The 27775-nt window shown below is 37.2% G+C and overlaps 1 protein-coding gene across 4 annotated transcripts in view; it reads left to right on the top strand.

Annotated features, from left to right (window-relative positions):
- Positions 1-27775, top strand: part of FBXL2 (F-box and leucine rich repeat protein 2) — a 156860-nt gene that overhangs the window by 32779 nt on the left and 96306 nt on the right. For all 4 annotated transcript variants that reach the window (XR_011647816.1, XR_011647817.1, XR_009184213.2 and 1 more), the window contains exon 2: positions 899-960. Coding sequence is in view for 1 of the 4 variants with exons in the window: in XM_058290629.2 (XP_058146612.1) it covers positions 899-960 (62 nt within the window). In the remaining 3 variants the exon portion in view is untranslated. The remainder of the gene's footprint in view (positions 1-898; positions 961-27775) is intronic.

Genomic DNA, 27775 nt, shown 5'->3' with positions numbered 1-27775 from the left:
GGGACTAAATATAACTCACATTTCTTACTGATGTTTAGAGGGGAAAAAAAGCAAAGAGCTAGAGGAAAACATGGACAAAAAAACTAAAGGAAATCAGGAAAACTAGATGAACACAAAAAGAATATCAAAAGAGATGGAAATTAGGAAAAGGAACTGAACAGAGCTTAAGACCACAATAATAGAAATGTAAATTTCCACAGAGGGCTTCAGTAGCATATTGGAGCTGAAGATAAGACAATTATCCTTCTAAGGAGAAGAAAGAAGAGAGATTGACGTGAATAGCTGCCCAAGGAATTTGTGGGACATCAAATGTACCAATGAATGCATTGTTGGAGTTCCAGAAGGAAAAGAAAGGAGCAAAGAAAATATTTGAAGAAATAATGGCTGAAGACTTCCCAAATTTAATGAAAATAGACCCACACAATGACATTATGATCAAACTGTCAAATGCCAAAGATAAAGTGAATTCCAAAAGCTGCAAGAGAAAAGTAATGCGTCATGTACCAGGGAACCTCAGTAAAACTAAGTGCCGCTTTCTCAACAGAAACCATGGAAGCACGAAGGCAGCAGAATGACATATTTAAAGCGCTGAAAGCAAAAAATCCCCAAGCAAGGATTCTGTATTCCATAAAACTTCTTTCAGAAATGAGGGCTCTCCAATACAATGTGTTATAGACTTGGCTTTGTGTTACCCCCTCTCCAGGAGCTGGATAAAGATCAGACCTCTCTTTGGAGGCAAATTCCTTAACTATGCAGATAGCTTCATGAAATTAGTAATTTTCATATCTGTGTGACAGTGATTGGTACTATTTGAATCTGGTACAAAGAAAAACTTTTGGGTTTTTTTAGTATTCTTTGAAAAACAGTTTAACAATTTCCCTTTTTTTTTTAATTTCAGGTTTTCTCAAACAGTGATGAAGGCCTTATTAACAAAAAGTTACCCAAAGAACTTCTCCTAAGGTAAGTATAGAGAAGTTTCAGATAAAGACTTCAGATTTGATTCAGTCATAAAGTTTCCAGACTGTCTTCTTTCTCACTATGAGTCCATAGCATAGAAAAACAGACAGAAATAGCCTAACTGATTTTTTGTTTTTGTTTTATAGAATGCTCTTCAGCTTATTGTTAAATTTCACTTGGTCTAATCCAGCATGTACTAAAGTATGTACATAGCATTGGTCTGGATTCTTTTTTTTTTAATTTGGTAAGTATTGTAATAATCTTCAGTAGGTGCCATTGTTTTGTTATCAGTAGATAATCATAATTTCATAATTTAGTCAATATGAGGAGAGATTGTTGCTAAGGTTGTGAACTGAAGTTTTAGAATTAGGTGTTTTTAAGTCAGTACAAACAAAATACGTGCAGTTATGTTCTCACTAAGCAGTTAAAATTCTGTCAGCCTCAAATATTGATATGCTTTCACCCATTTTATGAGAAATTATGTCATAAGTGACATTGAATAGTATAAAACAGGCTTTTTGCTTTTGGTTTATTTCTGGCATCACCGTATATACAGGAAATGTTATTTTCCTTGTGGTTTTACCAAGTAAAGCCAGCAACCAACATATGTTGATCCTGAGCACTGCACTTCCCTTTAGCACTCTGCAGTTATCAAAGGAATCTTACTTTAGTTTTGGATGTTGTTATATTTTTGGTTTACAAATATTTGATACACATATGCATAGTAATCTTTGAATGGCATTTCCTATCTCACTGAAACTCTACAAAACAAGACAAAGAAACAGGTTTTGTGATCCAATAAGTGTTAGAAACACTGGGTTAAACAAAACCAGCTCCTTTATTATAGATGATCTGAGAGAGATAGCTGTGGCATTTTAAAATTATTGACCATGGACACCTTTTAATACTACATGGAAATTTTCAGGAAATGCTGATCTAGCCCATGAGATGGACCAGACAACTGCGTTCCACGACTGCGAAATCTCATTTTAACATTTGGGGAATGAGTATGAGTGTACATTTTGTTTGTGTTGGGAGAAATTCTTTCCATATCTTCAGGAATTTACCAGACTCTGTAAATGCCACAAATTACTCATGTTCACTGCCCTCAGAATGTTAGACTGGTTTTCGAGTCAGAAACGGGGTGACCTTTTTGCTTCTCTGTGGTGAGGATCACATTTGAGAAGCTTCAGAGGGCGTTTCCTTAGCCATCAGGTGATATTTGGTACTGTTGTCGTGAGCTCATTCTATTCAGTTAATTAAAAAAAATTAATGGCAGGATCCTATGAAAATTATATTTTATACCAATAAAACAAGTGTTTGGGTAGGAGAGTACTTTTTTTTTGGACATTTCAGACCATTTTAAAGTAGAGTGGTGACAAAGAAGAAATGTACATTTATTGTACTTGATCAAGCACAGTAAGCTGATAGAATCCATACGTAAGGGTGGGCAGGTTGTCACTCTACAACAGCAGGAGACGCTGTCCTCAACAGACTCTGGTGTGTGGGGCCCTCAGACCTGTGCAGTGCTCCAGCTCCAGTCAGAAGTCTTTCTATCGCAGGCATCGAACTGCAATGTGCACAGGGCATTTTTTTTACTCTGGGAAGTCATAACTAGCCTTAGGCAGACCCGTATTAGGCATTTACCACTCAGGTATGATTGAACGCCACCCCTTGCAGGAATACTGCTGCCGTCGGTGAGTCAAGACTGCCAACCCAATATATTTTCCCTTCTGGTAGGGTCAGTTTTTACAGTCAGCAATGAACAGTTTCTATCTGTTGACAAAAAAAAAAAGTCATATGAAAAAAACACAACTAGGGGGCATGTGGGCATCTCTCATACTTTTTATGTAACATTTATGTAATCTAAAGCAACTTTAAAAATTAAAAATTAAAAAAAACAACCACAACTAAGACCAGGAAGGAGAATTACATCACTTTCTGTGGTAGTAGGACTCTGCACTGCAGCTTCGACGCTTTCGTTCTTTTGAAGATCTGTGATGGACTCAACTGTCTTCACTAGTTATAGCCTTTGAATCATGCCTTTGAATCACGAGGTTCATACATTGGCCATTTGAGAGAAGTTGTTCATAACACGTCTCTTCGTAGACTTGCATTTATACTTCTGTACATATTTTGGAGTCTTGAAAAGGAAACTTAAATTTTTAAAATACTGCCACTACAGGTCTTCTCTGACTTGTGAATCTCAAAATTAACTGTAGCCAGCTAGTTGTCTTATTTTTTAAAATTTTGCTGGCCTTTATATCATTTCTGCCATTTTATTTTCAGACTTCCTGTTCTCAGTAATAGTAGCTCTTCCAGTTCCTCACACTTTCTAAGTGAAACTTTGAAGAGGGCTATAAACCAGATTACCAAAGTAGCCATCTTCATCATCTCTCAATTATACAACAGTGAGTGCACTAAAGTCCCCAACTTACGTCTTGGTTTTTTTTTCCTGCTTGGTTAAATGATTTCTTCATCCTTTCAGTCTGCCCTCGGTTTGCCTTTCTACTTCATATTCTTTTAAAGACTTCTTTTTGCCAGTGCGGACTGTTGTTCCTGTTCTTACTGAATTCCTACTCATCTTTGTCAAACTTCATCAATGGATGTGAACTCTTGGGCTTTATGTTAATCTTGACTGCTTGCAGCCAAGGTCATTTTCTTTTCTGCTCCTTTTATTTTTTTCAATTTTATTGATGCATATTAATAAAGTACACAATTCATTCAAAGTGTACAATCAGTGGTATTTGATATAATCACATAGTTGCACATTCATCACTTCAATCCTTATTAGAGTATTTTCGTTATTTCAATATTAATAATAAACACAGACAAACAAGAAAATTCTTCACCTCTCGGTCTCTCTGTTTTCCCTGCTGTACATAGCTACTATTTCTGGCTATTCTTGCACCACTATTTATTTTTTTTAAGTAGTTTTATTGAGATATACTCATATACCATACAATCTATTCAAGGTATATAATCAATGACTTTTAGTATAATCACAATGTTGTGCATTCATCACCACAGAAAATTTTAGAATGATTTCATTACTCCAAAAAGAAAAACTCCACTCCTCTTAGCATATCTTCCCTACCTTATATAACCACTACTCTAATTTCATATTTATGAATTGATTTTGTTTTTATATTTTATAGAAATGGGATCATACAATAGGTAGTACTTTGTATCTTGTTTCTTTCACTTAGCATAATTTTTTGTCTGATATTAACATCTTGTAGTATTAACACATATCTGTTCAGTTTCAAAGAAAGATTCATATATACAATTTTACCCATATTCATAGTTCACATGCACTTTTACCATGCAATACAGGATTGGGTTACAATTTTTAGCTTTCCTTTTAGTAACATACATAACCTTAGACTCTCCCTTCAAACCACTTTCAAATCTATATAATAGTACTGCTAGTTGTAAGCGTTATGTTGGGCTTTCACCTTTTCTATTCATTTCCAAAGACTAACACACATTCTTTTTACCAATTCCGTACAAGTTAAACCTCAGCTTTCTATTCTCCAGCCTCATTCTATTTTTTGGTGACCCTTCTTCAAGTAATTAACTCCATGAGATTACACACTATTTATTTCATAGTAGCACAATCACAGAGTATTTGTTCTTTTGTGTCTGGCTTACTTCACCCGACATAATGTCCTCCAGGTTCATCCATGTTGTCATATGCTTTACAACTTCATTTCTTCTCATAGCTGCGTATTATTCCATTGTGTGAATACACCACAGTTTGTTTATCCATTCATTTGTTGATGGGCAGCTGGGTTGTTTCCAATTTTTGGCAATCGTGAATAACGCTGCCATGAACATCAGTGTGCAGATGTCTGTCTGTGTCCCTGCTCTCAGTTCTTCTGCCTATGCACCCAGTAGTAGTATTGCCAGATCATGTGGCAAATCTATATTCAACTTCTTTAGGAACTGCCAAACAGTCCTCCACAGTGGCTGTACCATTCTACAATCCCACCAACAGTAAATAAGTGTTCCTCTCTCTCCACATACTCTCCAACACTTGTGGCTGTCTTCTTAATAGTGGCCATTCTGATAGCCGTGAAAGTACTTCTGTAGTTTTGATTTGCATTTCCCTAATTGCTAGTGATGACGGACATTTTTTCATGTATTTTTTTTGCCATTGGTATTTCTTCTTCAGACAAATGTCCATTCAAGTCTTTTGACCATTTTTTAATATTTAGGTCTTTGATCCATTTTGAGTTGATTCTTGTACAGGGAGTGAGGTAAGAATTTACTTTCATTCTCTTGGTTATGGATATCCAGTTCTCCCAGCACCATTTGTTGAAGAGATTGTTTTGTCCCGTCAACATGTACTTGTTAGGTTTGTTAAAAGCCAGTAGGCCACAGAGGTGAGGGTTTATTTCTGGACTCTCAATTCTGTTCCACTGATTGATGTGTCTATCTTTATGCCAGTATCATGCTGTTTTGACCTCTGTAGCTTTGTAATATGTTTCAGGATCAGGCAGTGAAATTCCTCCCATGTTGTTCTTTTTTTTAGAATGCTTTTGGCTATTCAGGTGTACATTCCCTTTCATCTGAATTTGGTAATTGCCTTTTCTATTTCTGTCAAGTAGGCTGTTGGAATTTTTATTGATATTGCATTGAATCTATAAATCAGTTTGGGTAGGATTGATGTCTTCATGATATTTAGTCTTCCAATCCATGAACACAGAATGTCTTTCCATTTGTTCTTCATTGATTTCTTTTAGCATTGGTTTGTAGTTTTCTGCATATAGGTCCTGTACTTCTTTCGTTGAATTGATTCCTAGGTATTTGAATCTTTTTGTTGCTACCGTAAATGGAATTTTTCCCCTGATTTCCTCCTCAGGTGTTCAGTGCTAGTGTACAGAAGTACTACTGATTTTTGCAAATTGATCTAGTATCCTGCCACTTTAATGAACTCATTTATTAGCTCAAGTAGCTTTGTCATAGACATTTCAGGGTTTTCTAAATATAGGATCATAACACCCACAAATAGAGTTTTATTTCTTCTTTTCCTATTTGGATGCCTTTTATTATTTTTTTTTTCTTGTCTAATTGCTCTAACTAGGACTTCTTACACAATGGTGAATAACAATGGTATAGTGGGCATCCTTATCTTATTTCTGATTTTAAAGGGAAAGCTTTCAGCCTTTCCCCATTGAGTATGATGTTGGCTATGGATTATATATATATGGCATTTATTGTGTTGAGGACTTTTCCTTCCATTCCTATTTTTTTAAGTGTTTTTATCAAGAAAAGATGCTGGATTTTGTCTAATGCCTTTTCTGCATTGAACGAGATCATCATGTGTTTTGCTTTGTTTTTTCCTTCAAGTTGTTAATGTGGTGTATTACATTGATTGATTTCCTTATGTTGAGCCACTGCTTGTATACTGGGAATAAATCCCATCTGGTCATAATGTATAAGTCTTTTGATATGCTCTTGAATTCTATTTGCAAGTATTTTGTTGAGAATTTTTGTATGTATGTTCATTAGAGAGATTGGTCTATAATTTCTTACAGCGTCTTTATCTGGCTTTGGTATTAGGGTGATGTTGGCTTCATAAAATGTGTTGGGTAATTTTCTCTCCTTTAATTTTTTGAAAGAGTTTAAATAGGATTGGTATTAATTCTTCTTGAAATGCTTGGTAGAAAACACCTGTGAAGCCATCTGGTCCTGGACTTTTCTTTGTTGGGAGATTTTTTGATGACTGATTCAACCTTCCTAAAAATGATTAGTTTGTTGAATTCTTGTATTTCTTGAAGCATCAGTGTAGGTTGTGCATTTCTAGGAATTTGTCCATTTCATCTAAGTTGTGTAGTTGGTTGGCAGGCAGTTTCTCATAATATCTGTTATGATCCTTTTTATTTCTGTGGGGTCAGTTGTAACTTCACCCTTTTCATTTCTGATTCTATTTATTTGCATCTTCTCTTTTTTTTTTTCCTTTGTTAGTCTAGTAGTGGTTTGTCTATTTTATTGATCTTCTCAGAGAACTAGCTTTTGGTTTTGTTGGCTTTTCTTTGTTGTTTTTTTGTTCTCAGTTTCATCAATTTCTGCTCTAACCTTTATTATTTCTTTCTTCTTGCTTGCTTCGGGAATGGTTTGCTGTTCTTTTCCTAGTTTCTCAGTTGTTCAGTTAGATTTTTAATTTTAGTCTTTCTTCTTTTTTGATATAGGCATTTAGGGCTATACATTTCTCTCTCAAGCCTGCCTTTGCTGTATCCCATAAATTTTGATAAGTTGTGGTCTTATTTTCATTTGTCTCAATATGTTGACTGATTTCATTTGCAATTTCTTCTTTGACCCACTGATTATTTAGGAGTCTGTTGTTTAGCCTCCATATATTTGCCAGTTATCTCTTTCCTGGCTATTACTGATTTCTAGTTTCATTTCATTATGATCTGAGAGGTGCTTTGTTTAATTTTGGTCTTCTTTAATTTATTGAGAGCTGTGGTTTTGCCCAACATGTGGTCTATCCTGGAGCATGATCCATGGGCACTTGAGAAGAATATGTAATCTGTGAGTTTACGTGCAACATTCTGTATGTCTGTTAGGTCTAAGTCATTTATCATATTCAGGTTCTCTGTTTCCTTAGTGATCTTCTGTCTAGTTGTTCTATCTAATGATGTGAGTGGTGTGTTGAAGTCTCTAACTATAATATTGTTGTAGAGATATTTATTTCTCCCTTCAGTTTTGCCAGAATTTGCCCCATGTATTTTGGGGCACCCTGGTTAAGTGCATAGATATTTATGACTGTTATTTTTTGCTGTTGGATTGGCCCTTTTATTAATATATAATGGTCTTCTTTATCTCATCACTTTTTTTTTGCATTTAAAGTCTGCTTTGTCTGGTATTAATATAGCTACCCCTGCTCTTTTTTGGTTACTGTTTGCCTGGAATATCTTTTTCCAACCTTTCACTTTCAGCCTATTTGTATCCCTGAGTCTAAAGTGAGTCTCTTGTAAGCAGCATATGGATGGCTCATATTTTATTATCCATTCTGTCAGCCTGTATCTTTTGATTGGGTAGTTTAAACCATTCACATTCAGTGATATTACTGTAAATGCATTATTTACCTCCACCATTTTATTCTTTGGTTTTCATGTTATATAATATTTTCATCTGTCTTTTTGCTCTTTTGGTTACCCTTTCTGCTATTCTTTTTTCTATACTTCCTCCAAACCTCTCTCTCCTGTCTTTTTCTCCCTGGCTGTAAGGCTTCCTTTAATATTTCCTGCAAGGTGGATTCTTTTGTACAGGCTCTCTTAATTTTTTGTTTGTGAATATTTTAAACTCACCTTCATATTTGAAAGACAATTTTGCCAGATAAAGAATTCTTGGCTGGCAATTTTTATCTTTCAGTGTACAAATTGTGTCATACCACTGTCTTCTCACCTCCATCATTTCTGATGACAAATCCACAGTAAGTCTTACTGAGCATCCCTTGTATTTGATGGTTTGCTTCTTTCTTGCTGCTCTCAGAATTTTCTCTTTATCTTTGACATTTAACATTATGAGTAGTATGTGTCTTGGAGTAGGACTATTTGCATTTATTCTTACTGGGTTACATTGTACTTCTTGAGCATGTAAGTTCATTTCTTTCATGTGAGTTGGGAAATTTTCACCTATTATTTCCTCAAGTACGCTTTCTGCCCCTTTTTTCTTCTCTTCTTCTGGAATCCCTATGACACATATGTTGTTGCGTTTTGTGTTATTCAACTCCCTGAGCTCCTCTATTTTTTCAATTTTTTTCTCTTTGTTCTTTTTTTTCCTCTTCAGTTTCAGGTTTTCTGTCTTCTGTATCACTTATTCTTCCTTCTACCATTTCGAGTCTGCTGTTGTAAGCCTCTAATGTGTTTTTTTAATCTCACCTATTGTGTCTTTCATTCCCATGAGTTCTGTTACTTTTTTGTTCAGGTTTTCAAATTCTTCTTTGTACTTACTCAGTGTCTTCTTGATGTCCTTTATCTCTTTAGCAGTATTGTCTTTCAAGTCATCAGTTTGATTTTGGAAATTTGTGTACATCTTGTTGAATAATTTTTCCAGAGCCATTTTATCCGGGTCAAGCACCCTTTCTTGCAAGTTCATTAATAAAATTCTTTTTTCCTTCACACACAAAATAATAATAATAATAATAATAATTTTTTCAAATCCTGTGTGTCTTCTGGGGCTTTGATATATTCCTTTTCTTGGGCCATGTCTTCCGTTTTCTTATTAGGGCTTATAATTTTTTGCTGCTGTCTAGGCATCAGATTAGGGTGGTGAGTTTACTCACGGCTAAATTTCTCTCACTTTCATAGGGTTTTAATGGTGGGAGGCTGTGTGTTACTGCTGTTATTTGATTCTTGGTTCAATCTGTTTTGGGTCTTCTGGATCGTCCCTGTTAGTTGCTTAAATCTGGACCCTGGACTCAGTAATGAATTGCAGACCCACTTCCTAGGGTCTTTGAAAGGAAGGTTGTAAAGGCCAGAGTAAGTCTCTCTTAAATATTTAGCTTTAATTTCCTCATGTGCACTTCTTTGGTCTGCCAGCAGATGGCGATCTTTGGCAGTTCTGTCAATTCAGTGCTGGCCAAAGTGTGTTTGCTGCAACAGGGATGGGATCAATGTGATAGAGTTTCCTGCCTGGAGGCTAAGAGCCTCCTAATTCAAACTTTCTCAGAGGCAGTTCTCTAACCTTTGCTGGCAGCCCTCCCCCTCTTCCCAGGTAGGAAGTAATTCCATTCCCCTCTGTGCCCTCAACAACCAGTCCTGGTAGGTAGAGAGGGATACTAAGGAGGTAAGATCTCTTTAGTCCCTTGCCGGCTCCCAAGGCAAATAAAGGCGGTGGCCCCACCTGGCCTGGAAGGGCTCCTGGGACACAGCAGACCAAATCTGTGGGTCAGAAGCTGAGTCAGCCTTAGGCTGTGTCCCTCTCTCTCCTGTTTCCTGGGGAGGTGGATCCCTGGGTCCCCTTTGTCTGTAGCTGCCAGCTCCAAAGCCTGAGAATTCAGAAGTTATCTATAGGATGAGGAGGGTGCTGGCATTTGCAGCTGTGGCTTTTTACTCACAGTTTTGCTGCTGTGATTCTTTTTCTTTGCCCTTCTCTCCTTTGGGCAGTGTCCAGCCTTCCCCTGGTGACCTAAACCCTAAACGTTTTTTTTTCCAGGCCATTCCTACCTGTCCTCTAGCTATTTTTCTGGGAGAGAAGAGAATCCTGTGTCTTTTATTGTCCGCCATCTTCCAGGAAGTCTCTTCTGCTATTTTTGCCTGCATCTAGTACCACCCTCTTAAATTCTCAATTAGCTTCCATTACTAGTCACATCAGGTGAAACTGCAGCTTCTACTTTAAACCTTTACAAAGTATAATCTGTGATGATGTGCTTCTCTTCATTTGTTTGTATTACTTTGAATCCGCTCAGAAAAATTTGTGACTTTCCTTTTCATCCGATCATCTTATTCCTAATTTTAAAGATATTCAATTTTGTTAATTCACAGAGTCCTTCCATTTGTTACTGAATAATTTTGCAATTTTGCCTTTTCTGTCTGGCTTTTGCTCCCAAGCAGCTCAACAAACAGCTTATAAAATTTAATTCTTCCTGGAAGTCAGTTATATAATGCTTATAACAATGGGAATATTTGTTTTATATCTATTAGTGAATTAGTTTTTTCTTGCATATATTTATCTTCATCATTATTGTCTCCATTTCTTTTGGAACAGGTCTCTCTGGGTTGAGATTTTAAGTCTCCATTTACTAGTTGTGTGACTTCACTTGTTACTTAATTTTCTGGTACTTAATTTCCTCATCTGTAAAATGGAAATAATAATAGTTCTTACCCTGTGGGGTTGTTGCTAGCTCTTAGAGTATCCGGCACTTAATAAATGTTAGCTCTTATTGTTAACTAATACCAACTTTGGATACCTGAATATTTAATAAGTGGTATTTGATGGTGCAATTTTAATGTAAACAACTGATAGGAAGATGTCCTAGTATGACTCTTACCCTATGCTATTGCCAATAATCTCAGTAAAGAACCCATTATTAATTATGTCTGTGTAGCCCAATGCTTCATTTCAACAAGCTGGACTAATTCGGTCTCAGTAGGACTTGCATACTACACTCTTGTATTAAACTGACAACTAGTAGGGTTTAAGCAGATTTGTGGTGGTGTTATAACAACTGAAAATTATTTTGATATTATAAAAAGACAGTCTCTTGGAAGAACCATTCCTCTTTTGAGAATGAAGTTTTTATGAGTTGAATATTGGCCTCTGTATTTGTTGTGGTAACATATATACAACATAAAATTTCCCATTTTAACCACTTTCAAGTATACAATTCTTTAGTTTTAATTAAATTCACAGTATTGTGCTACCGTCATCACTATCCATTACCAAAACTTTTCCATCACCCCAAACATAAATTCTCTACCCTTTAAGAATTAACTCCACTTTCAACCACCCTGCAGCCTCTAGTAACCTGTAATCTGCTTTGTCTTTATGAATTTGCTTATTCTAGGTATTTAATATAAGCAAAACCATACAGTATTTGTCCTTTTATGTCTGTCTTATTTCACTCAACATGTCTTCAAGGTTTATCCATATTATAGCATGTATCAGAATGTCAATCCTTTTTATGACTGAATAATATTCTATATATTTTGTTTATCCATTCATTTGTTGGTGGGCATTAGAATTGCTTCCATCTTTTGGCTATTATGAATAATGCTGCTATGAATATTGGTGTACAAGAGCTTATAAATGTCAATAGTAATTTGCTTGACCTTAAATTTGGATTTTCTATCATGGTTGCTTTCAGATATTAATGATGAAATGAAGACATGTAAAGTACTTCAGAGGAGATAGTGAGCGATACCTCCAGTAAATAGTTTAAAATATTCTGGGAAGACAAAGCTCTTGTTAGTAATAAATAATAATGAACAAAACCTTTTTTTAAACACATTAAAAAAACACTTTAATAATTATTTATGTAGTTTTCTTTCCTTTTTAAATTTATGTGGGTACATTACAAAATTAAGTACTCAGAGTTCTTTGTTAGTTTGATGAAGGAAGGTTTAATTTCCCCAAATGAGGGAGATGAGACTAATAATTTTGGGCAATATGACATGAACTACACACTTACTTATGATTTAAGTCGTAGTTGTTGAGTTTGCTAAGGAAAATTATAAAATGACTAGCATTAAAATTTTGAAATACTCCCTTTCTAAATTTTATAAGCCAGTCCTGTGAGTGGAAATAATGGTGTTTTTTGTCAGAATCATTAAATTCCAGTCCAGTGCAGTGCATTCCTGTTGTGGGTATCTTTGAGTGGGTGTTTTTGACAGCTGGTTGGTTTCAACACTGCAAAGACTTTTTCCCCAGGACTAGTGCCTCTACCTTCTGCTCTGCTGCCTGCTGCCTTACATATATTCCAAGGCAGCTTATTGGGTAAAATGCTCTGTTGGAATACCCACTGCAATTTCAAATATCTATGCAGATTTATCTTTCTGGTATGGGTTTTTTGTTTTTGTTTTTTGTTTTTTTATTTGTATTGTTTCTTTTACCTTGCATGAGGCAGTGTGGGACTGAATGAAAGTAGGAGTTGAAATTAGATGCAGAAGATTTAAGGCCCTTCCTTTTCATTCCCTCTATTTACTATTATATACTATTTTGGTGTTGACATCTAAGTCCAAATCATGGCAGATGCAAATTTTCCTTAGTTGAGGTTTGGATTATGCTTATGAGTTAAAATTCTGATGATGCTTTTGGATATTTTAATCTACATTGAGGTGGCCTGAAACACTCATAAACTCTACCGATAGGAAGGATGGAATTAGTTACTTTCTGCCCCAATGCTTGATCCTCAAAAGGCTATTTTAGAGAACTGGTTGTTTTCTTAATGCGAATACTGTAGTTACAATGGAAGAGATTAGTAAATTTGACTCTGAAAATTAAAATATGGCCAAAAATAGCATACCAGAGACAAATGGAAAAAGGAAAAAAAAAAAGAGCTTTTAATAATTTTTTTAAAAAGAAAAAAAGACAAATAGCATAGTAGTTGGTAGAATAATTAAAATACTTTTTAGAAGCAAGAATTAATTTCTTCAATATACGAAAGAAAAAACACTTAAAAGTTATTAAAAATAAGGTAGATCCTTTAGGTGGGAGTAGAAGTTCCCGTAGACTTTCTGTAGGAAAATTTTTTTAAATACTCAATGCACATATCCACAAATTCTATTTCTAGGAATTTACTGACAGTTGTATTTGCAGAAGCACACTGAGATGTATATACAGGGATGATTACTGCAGCTTTTTTTTTTTTTAATAGGCATCGGGGATTGAACCTGGGGCTTCATATATGGGAAACAGGCGCTCAACCACTGAGCTACACCCACTCCCCAACTGCAACTTTTGTTTAGTTTTGTTTTTAAAGATTTTTTAAAAAATTGTTCTCTCTCCCCTCACCCCCAGTTGTCTGCTCTCTGTGTCCATTTGCTGTGTGTTCTTCTGTGACTGCTTCTGTCCTCATCAGCAGCACTGGGAATCTGTGTCTCTTTTTGTTGCGTCATCTTGTGTCAGCTCTCCGTTTGTGTGGCACCATTCCTGGGCAGGCTGCGCTTTCTTTCGCACTGGGCGGCTCTCCTTATGGGGCGCACTCCTTGCGCATGGGGCTCCCCTACGCGGGGACACCCCTGCGTGGCATGGCACTCCTTGCACGCATCAGCACTGCACATGGGCCAGTTCCACACGGGTCAAGGAGGCCCGGGTTTTGAACCGTGGACCTCCCATGTGGTAGGCGGATGCCCTAAGCTCTGGGCCAAGTTTGCTTCCCGCCAACTGCAACTTTTGTAACCATAGTTACACAGAATTGGATTACTCGTAATCCTTGGCTAATGCTACAGTTTATCACTAATCCATGTATTGCCCTCCTTTATTAATTTATTTAATAATATAATGATTATCTATGTGCTTTGCCCCTTCCCCACCAGGAAAATATTATTGCGTGCTTTCTATTTATAATTTGGTTTAAGAATTTTAAATCTTAAATATATGTATGGTTAAACAATATAGCATGAGTTCCACCCAAAATTATGGTCCTAAGAATGATACGGTTTATTCTTTGGCTGTGGCTTATTCCTTTTTGCTGCTGTAGACTACCCTCTTGTGTAAATATACAAAAAATTACTTATCGGTTTTCTTGCTGACGAGTGCCTGGGTTGTTTCCAGTGTGGTGTTAATAAAAGCAGTGCTGCTATGACCATTTCTGTAGATGGCTCCTGTGACATGTATATGAAACTTTTCTTGGAGTGGAATTGCCTAAGTCATGAAATCAAATGAGGTCATTGGAATTGCTTAATTTATTGGAATTATAAGTAATTAATATGTAATTGCTGAAAGGTTATACAAATATTTAACTTTATGAAAAAATAGTAAATTCATTTCCAAAGTGGTTCTACCAATTTCCATTCATACCAGCAATGGGTAGGCGGTTCAGTTGAGCCACATTGTTTTCAACACTTAGTACTGTTGCATACCTTAATTATGACAAAGTAATGTAAAATAGCATCTCATTGTGCTCTTGATTGAATTTCCACTTCTATGAAATGAATGTCTGTGTTTTGTCTTTTTTTAAAAAAAAAAGATTTATTTATTATTTGTTTGTTTATTTATTTATTCCCCCCCCCCTCCAGTTTTCTCCTCTCTGTGTCCATTCGCTGTGTGTTCTTCTGTGTCTACTTCTATTCTTGTCAGCCACACCAGGAATCTGTGTCTCTTTTTTGTTGCATTATCTTGCTGTATCAGCTCTCTGTGTGTGCGGCACCACTCCTGGGCACGCTGCACTTTCTTTCACACTGGGCAGCTCTCCTTACAGGGCACACTTCTTGTGCATGGGGCTCCCCTACACCGGGGACACTCCTGTGTGGCATGGCACTTCTTACGCACATCAGCACTACGTATGGGCCAGCTCCACATGGGTCAGGGAGGTCCTGGGTTTGAACCGCGGACCTCCCATGTGGTAGACAGACACCCTATCCATTGGGCCAAGTCTGCTTCCCTGTGTTTTGTCTTTTGGGTTGTTTATGTTTCTTGTTGGTTTGTAATAGTTTGTTTGTATATTCTCAGTACTAATTTTGTGCCAAGATTAATGTTTATCTTACAAGTATTTTCTCCTAGCTTGTAACTTGTTTTTCCGTATTCTTTAAGGTATCTTTTAATAGGCAGCTTTTATGAAGTCAAACATATTAACCTTTTCTTTTATGGTTAGTGCTTTCTTGTGCTTTGTTCAATGTCTCAGGCTTCTACAGCTGCTGTAACGAAGTACCACAAACTGGGTGGCATAGAACAACAGTAATTTATTTTCTCAGTTTTGGGGGCTAGAAGTAGGTGTTGATAGGTCCATGCCCCTCTGAAACCTGTAGGGAAAATCTCTTGTTGCCTCTTCGTAGCTTTTGGAGGTTACTGGCAATCCTTTTATTCCTTGACTTGCAGCTGCATCACTCCAATCTCTGTCTCTGTTGTCTCATGTCCATCTTTTCTGTTTTTGTCTCTTTGCCTCTTCTTATAAGGATATCAGTCAGATGGATTATAACCTCATCTTAATTGAACTATTTCTATCTGCAAATAAGGTCCCATTCTGAGGTGTACTGGGAGTTAGGACTTTAATACGTCTTTTGGAGGACAGCGATTAAACTCATAACATTAAATAACTTCTTCCTTACCCTAAAGATAGGAAGATATTCATGTATATTTTCTTCCGCAAGTTTAAAATTTTGTTTTTGACGTTTCAATTTTTAATTGCTGTAGTGTTGATCTTATGAGAAGAGTCCATGTTCATTTTTTTTTCTGTATGTATTATCCATTTTTTCCAGCTTTCATTTGTTCAACAGTCCCTCCTTTCTTCTAAAGGAATGGCTTATCATCTCTGTCAGATAGGTGTGAGTCTCTTTCTAGAGTCTTTTTACCCCTTGATTTCCTTTTTAAAATCTTTCTAGAGTCTTCATTCTATTAGTTCATTTTCTTGTGTGCCATGCTAAGTATTTGGTAAGGTGTCTATATTTTTTGGTGACCAGGATCTATAAATTTATTTCTCATACTGTGTGTATTTGATCTTTGGTCAAATTTATACAAGACTAATAGAATTGAATTGAGGAGTATTTACTCTTTTTCTGTTCTTTGAAAGAGACCATATGTCTTGGTATTAACAGTTCCTTGAAAATCTAATAACTGGGGTGGCAGTTTGATGTTATTTATGAATTCCAAAAAAATATATTGATTATGTTTGTAAACTGGTCTTTTCCTTTGAGCATGACATCCTTTGACTGATTTAAATTCAAAGACTTTTACATTTACTTGGTTAAATCAGTATTAGGGCTTTGATTCAACCACGTCATTAAGGCGTGCTGGGTGAGTCCCCGCCCCCTTGGTGGGCTATATAAGTGGACACTCAATCAAGAAGAAAGAAGATACACAGGAGAATAGAGAGCTCCGTAGGTGCCAGAGGAGAGAACTTTGCTTTGATCTTGTGGCCCCCAGAAGAGACATGAGCCATTCCCCTGATAGTTTGCAGCTGAAGAGAACAGAGAAGCTGAGCCCTGTGCCAGCCTACAGCTGAGATACCCAGAAGAAGCTGGGCCACAGAGCTTAAGAGGAAAGAGGAAGGCTGAGTCCTTGCCGATATCGGCAGCCATCTTGCTTCCACACGCAGCAACTGATTTGGGGTGAGGAAGTACCTCTTAAGGTACCTTGAGTTGAACTCTTTAGGGCCTTGTGACTGTAAGCTTCTACCCCAAATAAATATCTTTTATAAAAGCCAACAGATTTCTGGTACTTTGCATCAGCACCCCTTTTGGCTAATATAAACAGTATAATTGTATGAACCTAGAGTTTTCGTTGGAGGAAAAAAATTAACTTGTTAGATATTAGTAAGATTTTTCTTTTTTCTTTTTTTTTTTTAAAGATTTATTTATTTATTTAATTTCCCCCCCCTCCCCTGGTTGTCTGTTCTTGGTGTCTATTTGCTGCGTCTTGTTTCTTTGTCCACTTCTGTTGTTGTCAGCGGCACGGGAAGTGTGGGCGGCGCCATTCCTGGGCAGGCTGCACTTTCTTTTCACGCTGGACGGCTTTCCTCACAGGCGCACTCCTTGCGCGTGGGGCTCCCCTACACGGGGGACACCCTTGCGTGGCACGGCACTCCTTGTGCTCATCAGTGCTGCGCATGGCCAGCTCCACACGGGTCAAGGAGGCCCGGGGTTTGAACCGCGGACCTCTCATGTGGTAGACGGACGCCCTAACCACTGGGCCAAAGTCCGTTTCCCGATATTAGTAAGATTTTTCAAACTCCCTTCCTGTGCCACTTTTACTGGTTTTATTTTTCTAGGAATTTGTCTACTTCATCTGAGTTTTTAAATTTTATTACCTTGATAGTTTTCTTTTTATCATCTTCTTAAACTCTGCAGTACTTATACTTGTTAAACTCTCTTGTACTGTGCTGAAATTCATCCATAACATTACTAATTTATGCTCTAGTGTTCCCCCTCCCCTTTTTTTTTTGAGGTGCAGGGGCCAGAGATTGAACCCAGGACCTTGTGTGTTGGAAACCAGCGCTCAACCACTGAGCCACATCAGCTATCCTGAGTTGATTTTTTCATTTGTTAAATCTGGGACCTCCTGTGTGGGAAGCAGGCGCTCAACTGCTTGAGCCACATCCACTCCCCTCTCCCCTTTCTTCATCAATTTTATTAGAAGTGTAACTTGTTAGCCTTTCTAAATAACCAACCTTCGGGTTTATTTTTTTCTATTTTTTCTTTATTTTCTATTTTAATAATTTCCTCTTCTATTTTTAAATAAAATTTTATTTAAGATATCATTCACATATGAATATACATAAACAATAAATGTGTAATAAAATTTGTGAATTTTCAAAACAAATGTCATCATACAAGACTCTCTTATCTCCCCACCACCTTGCATTGTTGTGAAACATTTGTTACAGACTATAAAAGAGCATTATCAAAATATTACTGCTAACTATAGCCTGTATTTTATATTTAGTGTATTTTCCCCCAAACCTACATAATTGTTAATAGCCTATATTAGTATTATATATTTATTGTTCATAAGAAAAAATTCTCATATTTGTCTTGTTAATCATAGTCCATCATTTACCACTTGATTCCCTGTGTTATACAGTCCCATGCTTTGTACAATCCATTCAAAGTGTGTACTCACTGGCTCTCACTTTCATCATAGATTTGTGCTTTCATCATGTCAATTTTAGAATGTTTTCATTATTCCAAAAGAAAAATCCCATACCTCCTTATGCTCCCCTATTGTGGTCCCTTAGTATTCAAAATATATATTCTTGCCATTGCTGCAAAGTATTACAGTACTACTATAACTATTGTCCATAAGTAACATTAGTTGTAATTTTCCTGTATATCACCATAATCTTAGCACTTTATAAAATAAGAGTATTCTTATATTTATACTTTTTTTTTTTTTTTAAAGATTTATTTATTTATTTAATTTCCCCCCCTCCCCTGGTTGTCTGTTCTTGGTGTCTATTTGCTGCGTCTTGTTTCTTTGTCCGCTTCTGTTGTCGTCAGCGGTACGGGAAGTGTGGGCGGCGCCATTCCTGGACAGGCTGCTCTTTCTTTTCACGCTGGGCGGCTTTCCTCACGGGCGCACTCCTTGCGCGTGGGGCTCCCCCACGCGGGGGACACCCTTGCGTGGCACGGCACTCCTTGCGCGCATCAGCACTGCGCATGGCCAGCTCCACATGGGTCAAGGAGGCCGGGGTTTGAACCGCGGACCTCCCATATGGTAGACGGACGCCCTAACCGCTGGGCCAAAGTCCGTTTCCCATATTTATACTATTAACCACAATCTTCATCCACCACCAAAATCAGTGTTATACATTCCCCACATTATTCTCTAGTTTCCTTTCAATTGACATTTACATCCACAGACTACCCCTTTCAGCTACAAACATATTTATTAATCAGCAATATTAGTTAAACTCTATTCATTTCCACATTTTTACAGTTAACCTTCTTAATAATGATGCATGCATTGAGCATCATCTCCCATTCTCAACCCACCTTCTATTTCCTAGTAACCTATACTCTAGAGTTTACCTCCATGAGTTTACTCATCATATTTAGTTCATATTAGTGAGACCATATGTATTAGTCAGCCAAAGGGGTGCTGATGCAAAGTACCAGAAATCTGTTGGCTTTTATAAAGGGTATTTATTTGGGGTAAAAGCTTACAGTCCCAAGGCTATGGAAAGTCCAACTCAGGGCACCATAAGAGGTGCTTTCTCACCAAAGTCAACTGCCATGTGTTGAAGCAAGATGGCGGGTGATCTCTGCCTGGGCTCTCAGGGCTTCCGCTGTCAGTCTCTGGCATAGTCTCTGGGTCTTCTCAGCTGCTTAACTGATTTGTTTTCTTCAACTTCAGACTATCAGGTGAATGGCTCATCTCTCCCTGGGGCCCCAGGATAACATAACAGAGTTCTCTCCCACTTCTCGTGTGTCTTCTTGAGTGAGTGTCCCTTTATATCAGCCCACCAAGGAAGCGGAAATAGAACCTTGAGTCATGCCTTACTGATGTGGTTGAATCAAAAGCACTAAATTGGTTTTATCAAGTAAACTTAAAACCTTTGAATTTAATACAATCAAAGGGTATCATGTACAGAGAAATAGTTTACAAACATAATCGCTTTTGGGATTGATGAAATAATCTCAAACTACCACATCACACAATATTTGTCCTTTGTGCCTGGCTTGTTTCATTCAACATAATATCCTCTAGGTTGATCCATGTTGTCATATGCATCCCGATTTCATTTATTCTTTCAGCTGAAAAGTATTCCATTGTGTGTATATATCACATTTTGTTTATCCATTCATCAACTGGTGGACACTTGGGCTGCTTGCATATTTTAGCAGTTGTGAATAATATTGCTATAGACATTGGTATGCAAATGTCAGGTTGCTTTCAATTCTTCCGAATATATTCTTAGTAATGGAATTGCCAGACCATATGGCACTTATATTTAGCTTCTCGAAGTACTGCAAAACTGTCTTTCACAGAGGCTGCAGCATTCTACATTCCCACCAGCAGGGAAGAAGTATTCCTATGTCTCCACGTCCTCTCCAGCATTTGTAGGTTTGTTTGTTGTTGTTTTGTTGTTTTTAATGCCATTCTACAAGGTGTGAAATGGTATCTCATTGTAGTTTTGATCAGCATTTCCCTAATTGCCAATGGTGTTGAGCATTTTTTCATGTGCTTTTAAGCCATTTGTATTTCCTCTTTGGAGAAATGTCTATTTAAGTCTTTTGCCCATTTTAAAATTGAATTTCTTAGTCTTTTATTGTTGAGTTGTATGATCTCTTTATATAACATGGATATCAAACCATTATCCGATATTTGGTTTCCAAATATTTTCTCCCATTGAGTAGGCTGCCTTTTTATTTTCTTGATGAAATCTTTTGAAGAACAATAGTGTTTAATTTTGAGGAGATCCTGTTTATCTTTTTTTTTTTTTTCCTTTTGTTGCTTATGCTTTGGATGTAAGGTTTAAGAAACCTACTGCCTACCACTAGATCTTGAAGATGTTTTCCTATATTTTCTTCTAGGAGTTTTATGGTTGTAGCTTTTATATTTAGATCCCTGATCCATTTTGAGTTAATACTTGTATAAGATGTGAGATAGGAGTCCTCCTCCTTTCTTTTGGATGTGGATATCCAGTTCTCCCAGCACCATTTGTTAAATAGACTGTTCTGCCCCAGCTAGGTGGGCTTGAGAGCCTTGTCAAAAATCACTTGACCATAGATCTGACAGTCTGTTGAGTTCTGAATTTGGTTCCATTAGTCTGTATTTCTTTATGCCAGTACCATGCTGTTTTGACTAATGTAGCTAAGTAATATGCTTTAAGTTAGAAAGTGAAAGTTCTCCAACTTCATTCTTCTTTTTAAAGATGTCTTTGGCTTACCCTTCCAAATAAAGCCAATAATTGACTTTTCCATTTCTACAAAAAGGCTGTTGAAATTTTTATTGGATTGTATTGAATCTGTAAATCAGTTTGGGTAGAATTGACATTTTAAAGATATTTAGTCTTCCAGTCCATGAACTTGGAATATTCTTCCATTTATTTAAGTCTTTGGTTTCTTTTAGCAATGTTTTATAGTTTTCTGAATACACGTCCCTTATGACTTTGGTTAAGTTTATTCCTAAATATATCATTCTTTTAGTTGCTATTGTAAGTAGAATTTTTTTTTTCTGATTTCCTCTTCAGATTGCTCATCAGTAGAGTATAGAAATGTTACTGATTTTTGTGTATTAATCTTGTTTCTGGCCACTTTGCTGAACTTGTCTATTCTAGTACTTTTGTTGTGGATTTTTCAGGAGTTTCTCGATATACGATTGTTAGAGGTTTCTCCCTTACAGAGTTTTTAGTGATTAACTGATCACAAGATTTACAATGATTAACAAAAAGTGACTTGCATTCCTGTGACATAGAACAGCCCCACATCTCCATCATCCTTGTCTCTTACAGTTCCTAGTCCAATTCATATGCCAAATCATACAACCAACAACTCAAGAATATGTAAACAGCATCTTTCTGCTGCGTAAACACCAGTGCCAGCCTCTCCAGAACCAGAAATCAGAACCCATAGAGCAAGATGGAAGGGAACCCCTCACTGCCCCTTGGCAGCAGGAAGTAGTTAGATAGAGTCAATGCCCCCAACCCCCTCACCCTTCCGTCCAGCCCAGCACCTTACACCCCTACTTAGGTCTCTTACTATATATATATACATATATATACACATATAATATATGTGTGTGTGTATATATATATGTGTATATACATATATTATCTCCAAAAGAGTTAGGAATATTAGAGGTTGCTCCCTTACAAGGTTTATAATGATTAACTGATCCCAAGGTTTACAATGGTTAACAAAAAGTGACTTGCATTCCTATTATATAGAACAACCCCCCATCCAGAGTCTGCATGTCCAAATACAGCTCATTTCCTCACAAGAATAGACAAAGAAGCCACATGACACCACCACCAACCCCTCCCACATCCCTAGAATTCACTACCCCTAGCCCACCACCCCCTAGCCATCCCTGTTGGCCCTCTGGTCTTACTCAAGCCCCAACCCATTCCCACTAAGCATGTTCCTGCCTATAGGTGTATTGTATAAATTCATGACTTCCTCTGACAGGGGCGGGCTGAAGTCTCTCTTAAGACCCCTGCCATGCTGGTGGTGGGGGCTGAAGTCTCTCTTCAGACCCCCTCTGTTGGGAGAGCTTCCCAATAAACTTTCTGCCTACAATCATCAGTCTCCGTGTTCCAGTGAGTGTATTTTTTTTCTCTATCAGAGATTATATCATCAGCGAATAGTGAATGTTTTACTTCTTTCTTTCCTATTTGGGTGAATTTTATTTCTTTTTCTTGCCAAATTGCTCTAGCTAGAACTTCTAGCACAATATTGATTAATAGTGGTGACAGTGGGCATCCTTGTCTTGTACCTGATCTCAGTGAGAAAGTTTTTAGTCTTTCACCGTTGAGTACAATGCTACTGTAGGTTTTTCACATATGCACTTTACCATATTAAGAAAGCCTTCCTATATTTTGGGGTGTGTTTTGTTGTTGTTATTGTTTATCAAGAAATGATGTATATTTTGTCTAATACCTTTTCTGAATCAGTTGAGAGGATCATGTGATTTTTCCTCTTCAATTTATTAATGTGGTATATTACAGTAATTGACTTTCTTGTGTTGAAAAACACTTGTATACCTGAAATAAAACTCTCTTGATCATGGTGTCTAATTCTTTTAATGTGCTTTTGGATTCAATTTACAAGTATTTTATTGAGGATTTTTGCATCTATATTCATTAGAGATATTGGTCTGTAATTTTCTTTTTCTTGTAGTATCTTTATCTAGTGTTGGTATTAGAGTGATGTTGGCTTCATAGAATGAGTTCAGTAGCTTTCTTTTACATTCAGCTTTTTGGAAGTGCTTGAGCAAGATTGGCATTAGATCATATTTGAGTGATTGGTGGAATTCAGCTGTGAAGCCATCTGGTCCTGGACTTTTCTTCTTTGGGAGGTTTTTGATGACTGTTTCAATCTCTTTATTTGTGGTAGTTTGAATTTAATATTCTTTACACTTTGTAAAAGAAGAACATTCTTATATTTATACTGTTAACCACAATCTTCATCTACCTTTGTCTTATTTCATTTAGTATGCTGGCTTCAAGGTTCATCCATGTTGAATTTGTATCAGAACTTCATCATTCCTTTTAATGACTGAATAATATTCCATTCTATGGATATAACACATTTTGTTTATCCAGTCATTTGTTGATGGATATTTCAGTTGCTTCCATCTTTTGGCAATTGTGAGTAATTGTGAATAATTGTGAACATTCATGTGTAAATATCTGTTTGAGTCCCTGCTTTCAATTCTTTTGGGTATTTATCTAGAAGCGGGATTGCTAGATCATATTGGAATTCTATATTTAACTTTCTAAGGAACTGCAAAACAATTTTACACGGTGGGTGCACCATTTTATATTACCAATAACAATGAATGAGTGTTCTTATTTCTTCACATTCTCTCCAACACTTATTTTCCTTTTTTTTTTTTTTCACTAGTAGCCATTCTAGTTGGTATATGATTGTGGTTTTGGTTTGCCTTTCCTTAAAGGCTAATAATGTTAAGAATCTTTTCATTTCCTTTTTGGCCACACATAAACATCTTTGGATAAATGTCTATTCTATTGCCTGCTTATTAATTTGGAGTTTTTCTTGTTGAGTTGTAGGATTTCTTTATATATTCTAGATATTAAATCCTTATCAGATAAGTGATTTTGAAATATTTTCTCCCATTGTGTACGTTGTCATTTAACTCAGTATGAAGTCCTTTGTGGCATATTATATTAATTGATTTTCTTACGTCGAATCACTCTTGCATACCTGGGATAAAACCTGTTTGATCATGGTGTTTAATTCTTTTAATGTGCTGTTGGATTCAGTTTGCTAATATTTTGTGGAGGATTTTTGTATCTATAGTCATTAGAGAAATTTGTCTGCAATTTTCTTTCCTTGTAATATCTTTATTTGGCTTTGGTATGAGGGTGATGTTGGCTTTATCGAATGAATAGTGTTCTTCCCTCCTCTTCAGTTTTTTGGAAGAGTTTGAGCAGAACTGGTATTAATTTTTCTTAGAATGATTGGTAGAATTCACATGTGAAGCAATCTGGTCCTGGGCTTTTTGGGGGGAGGTTTTTTGATGACTGATTCAATCTTTTTACTTGTAAAGTATAGAGAAACAACTAAAGGATATCAGAAAAACAATGAATGAGCAATATTAGCATCTTAGTAAAGAATAGAAATTTTTAAAAGATACAAACAGAACTACTGGAGTAGAAGACTGTAATAACTGAAATAAGGAAGGGTTACTGGTTTAGGGTGTTGGGATGAGGGGCATTCGGCACAGGGTGCACCTGGGGCAGGCTTCTAGGAAGTTTGTGAGTGCTCATCTTGTCATAGGGTGTTATATCAGTGGGTGGAGACCCATACAATGAGCAGGAAGGTGTTGGTCTCCCTATTTGGGGATGCCTGATGTTCTCAAACGGGGGAGGGGGGTATCTCTCAAGAGCCTGGGTGGCTTCTAATGGGGGAGGACAGACTAGGGTGTCAAGGCCTCAGTATTGTTGCAAGTATCTATGAATCTTGTCCTTCAAGCAGTGAAGCTTGGTTGTCACTGTGGGCCCCAAGGGGATGGGGAAGGAGAAGTAGAATAGATGGAAGAGGGGGTAATTGGGGGGCAATGAAAGTGTTCTGCATGATTGTGCAATGATGGATATAGGCCATGTTAAATTTCAGCAAGATTTTTATAAAAGTGTATGGTCTAAAATGTAAGCCATAATGTAAACTACTGACCATGGTTAGTAGCTATGTTTCAGTATTTGTACATCAGTTGTAACAAATGTAACATCCACATGTAAAAAGATCATTGGTGGGGAAAAGGGAAAAGGGGGAGGATGTTGGGTATATGAAAGTCCCCTGTATTCTGTATGTGACATTACTGTGACTTAAAACTTCTTCAAAGACATAAAACAAACAAACAGGTAAGACACTAAGGAAGAAGCGGAAGAAATTGCCCCTGTGTATACAAGATAATACCTATTACGGTGATGAAAGGCAAAACGTCAAAAATTTATAGTGTTTTTCATTTTTTAATACCCCAATTTTCTTACTTTATTTTAGTTTTTTAAAATTATTATGTATTTTATTTCTAATGTTTAAACCTATCATTACCATTTCATTTCCCTATTAATTGAATTTGGCAATATATTAGGCTTCATTTTTGAAGAAGTTTGGATCACAAAGGGGTTTAACTATGGCAGGGGAAGAGCATTGGTGTGGGGTGTCACTGATGGGGGATGCATGGGAGGGAGTTCACCTGGGCATGCATATAGGGTTTATAGATAGGTTTGGATGCTCACTGGATGTTGACACAGTGGGTAGAGATTCACACGACAACTGAGGGAGTGCTGGGTTCCCATCCTGGGGAACTCTGCCACATTCCCCAGTGAAACAGCAACAGTCCCCCAAGTGTAAGGGCAATGACCAGTGAAGAAAGATGGTCCAGTGGTGGGCCCTTGAAACAGATGATTATGCTCATGAGCCTGTTGCACTTGAAATTTCAACTTGGCCTAGTGTTGCAGGGTGCCTAAGATTTACCTCCTGAGAGCCTCCATATCGCTCAAGTGTGGCCACTCTCTAAGCCAAACTCAGTATATAAATGCATTACCTTCCCCCCAGCATGGGACACGACTCCTGGGGGTGAGCCTCCCTAGTGCCAAGGGATTACTACCAAGCACTGGCTGGTTACGCACTGGAAAAAGACCTTGAAAAAAAATGGGGAAATGGTAAAGACAACAGAGTTTATATGACTAAGAGACTTCAAAATGAGCTGGGAGGTCATCAGAGGAGTGCACTTATGTTTGTCTCAGCAGGATTTCATAGACAGCCAAAATAGATACTACTGCAGATAGTGGTACTCATGAGGCCTACAGAGACACACAGGTCCTAGGTCATGGCAGATGGCTCTGGAGTTTGGTGCCAATGGGCCCTACTTTGGAATTTGTGCTCCTGAGTGTGATGGAGTTGGACTCAGATGTGACTTCTCTACACATGCCTCTTCTGTCCCTTTTATTTGAATCTTTGGTTGGTGCTAGGGTTGGTGTATGCCCAGGAGACTTGAATCTTTGGGCAGTTCACGTGCCAGCTGGGCCCTGAGCCATAGCAGAATTGTAGCATCTACTCTCCAGTTCGTTGTACTTACCCAGGTCAGCTGACAGGGAGGTGAGGATGGACAACCACCATACCAAGGAACCAAGAGAGTCTACAACTGCAGGCAGGAGAGTCCATCCATCAGCTTTGTGGGATCGAAGCCCTCTCAATTGAGAGGTGGAGTGGGCATCACCATTCTAGGGTCCTGAGGATTGGGGAATAAATATGGACTAGAGTGGATTTACTGGTATTCTATTATAGAATTATTATGATTTTAGCAAAGGAAGAAATTATATCATTGATGTGGAAACAATGGCCACTGGAGTTGCTGAAGGCAGAGAGAGGGAAAAGGAGGTGTGATATGGGGGCATTTTTAGGATTTGGAGTTATTGTGAATGATATTGCAGGGACAGATGCAGGACATTATATATCCTGCCATAACCCACTGAATGGACTGGGAGAGAGTATAAACTACAATGTAAACTATAATCGATGCTCCAAAATATATTCATCAAATGCAATGTACATACCACACCAATGAAAGAAGTTGTTTATGTGGGAAAAGTGGGGGGTTTAGGGGTGGGGCATTTGGGAATATATATTTTTTAATGTAACATTTTGTGTGATCTATGTATCATTTAAAAAGAAATAAAAAATACATTTTAAAAAAGGGACCAGAAAGGCTGCAAGAGCAGTTGGAGCTGGCAGAAGAATGAATGAACATGAATACAAGAGATTTGAAATGTGTCAGGCAGAAAAAAAAATTATTGAAAGTGAAAGTAGCCTAAGATACCTCAGGATACCATCAAGTATGCCAATATTCACATTGGGGAAGACACAGAAGAAGAGAGAAAGGGGAAGAAAGAATATTCAAAGAAATAATGAGAATTTCTTAGCAAAAGACATGAATATGCACATCCAGGAAGCCCAAATACAGCACACAGGATAAATATGAAAAAAAATACAACTCATCATATATTGATCACACTATCAAATGCACAGAACGAAGAGAGAATTCTGAAAACTTGAAGAGAAAAGCAGCATATTACATGTAAGGGAGTCCCAATCAGATTAAGTACTGATTTCTCATTAGAAACCATAGAGGCATGAGGACCACGGGCTGAAATACGTCAAGTGCTGAAAGAAAATACCTGCCAGCCACGAGTTTTATATCCAGTGAGACTTACTTTCAAAAATGAGGGAGAGATTAAGACATTCTCATATAAACAAAAGCTGAGAGAATGCATCACTACTAGATCTGCCCTACAAGCAATGCTAAAGGGAGTTCCTCAGACTGAAAGAAAAGGGCACTAGGCAGTGGTTCAAAGTGGCATAAGGAAACAAAGACTTGTGTTAAAGATAACCATTTGGGTAATTATAAATATCAGGATATATTGTTTGGTATGTAACTTCTTTTTACAGGTGTTAAAATGTAAATGCATAAAAGTAATGATCTATGTTTTTGGATATATAATGTACAAAGATAAATGTGGTCA

Source organism: Dasypus novemcinctus, chromosome 31 (genome assembly GCF_030445035.2).
Source record: "Dasypus novemcinctus isolate mDasNov1 chromosome 31, mDasNov1.1.hap2, whole genome shotgun sequence".
Classification (NCBI taxonomy): domain Eukaryota; kingdom Metazoa; phylum Chordata; class Mammalia; order Cingulata; family Dasypodidae; genus Dasypus; species Dasypus novemcinctus.
This window is presented reverse-complemented; position numbering and strand designations above follow the sequence as displayed.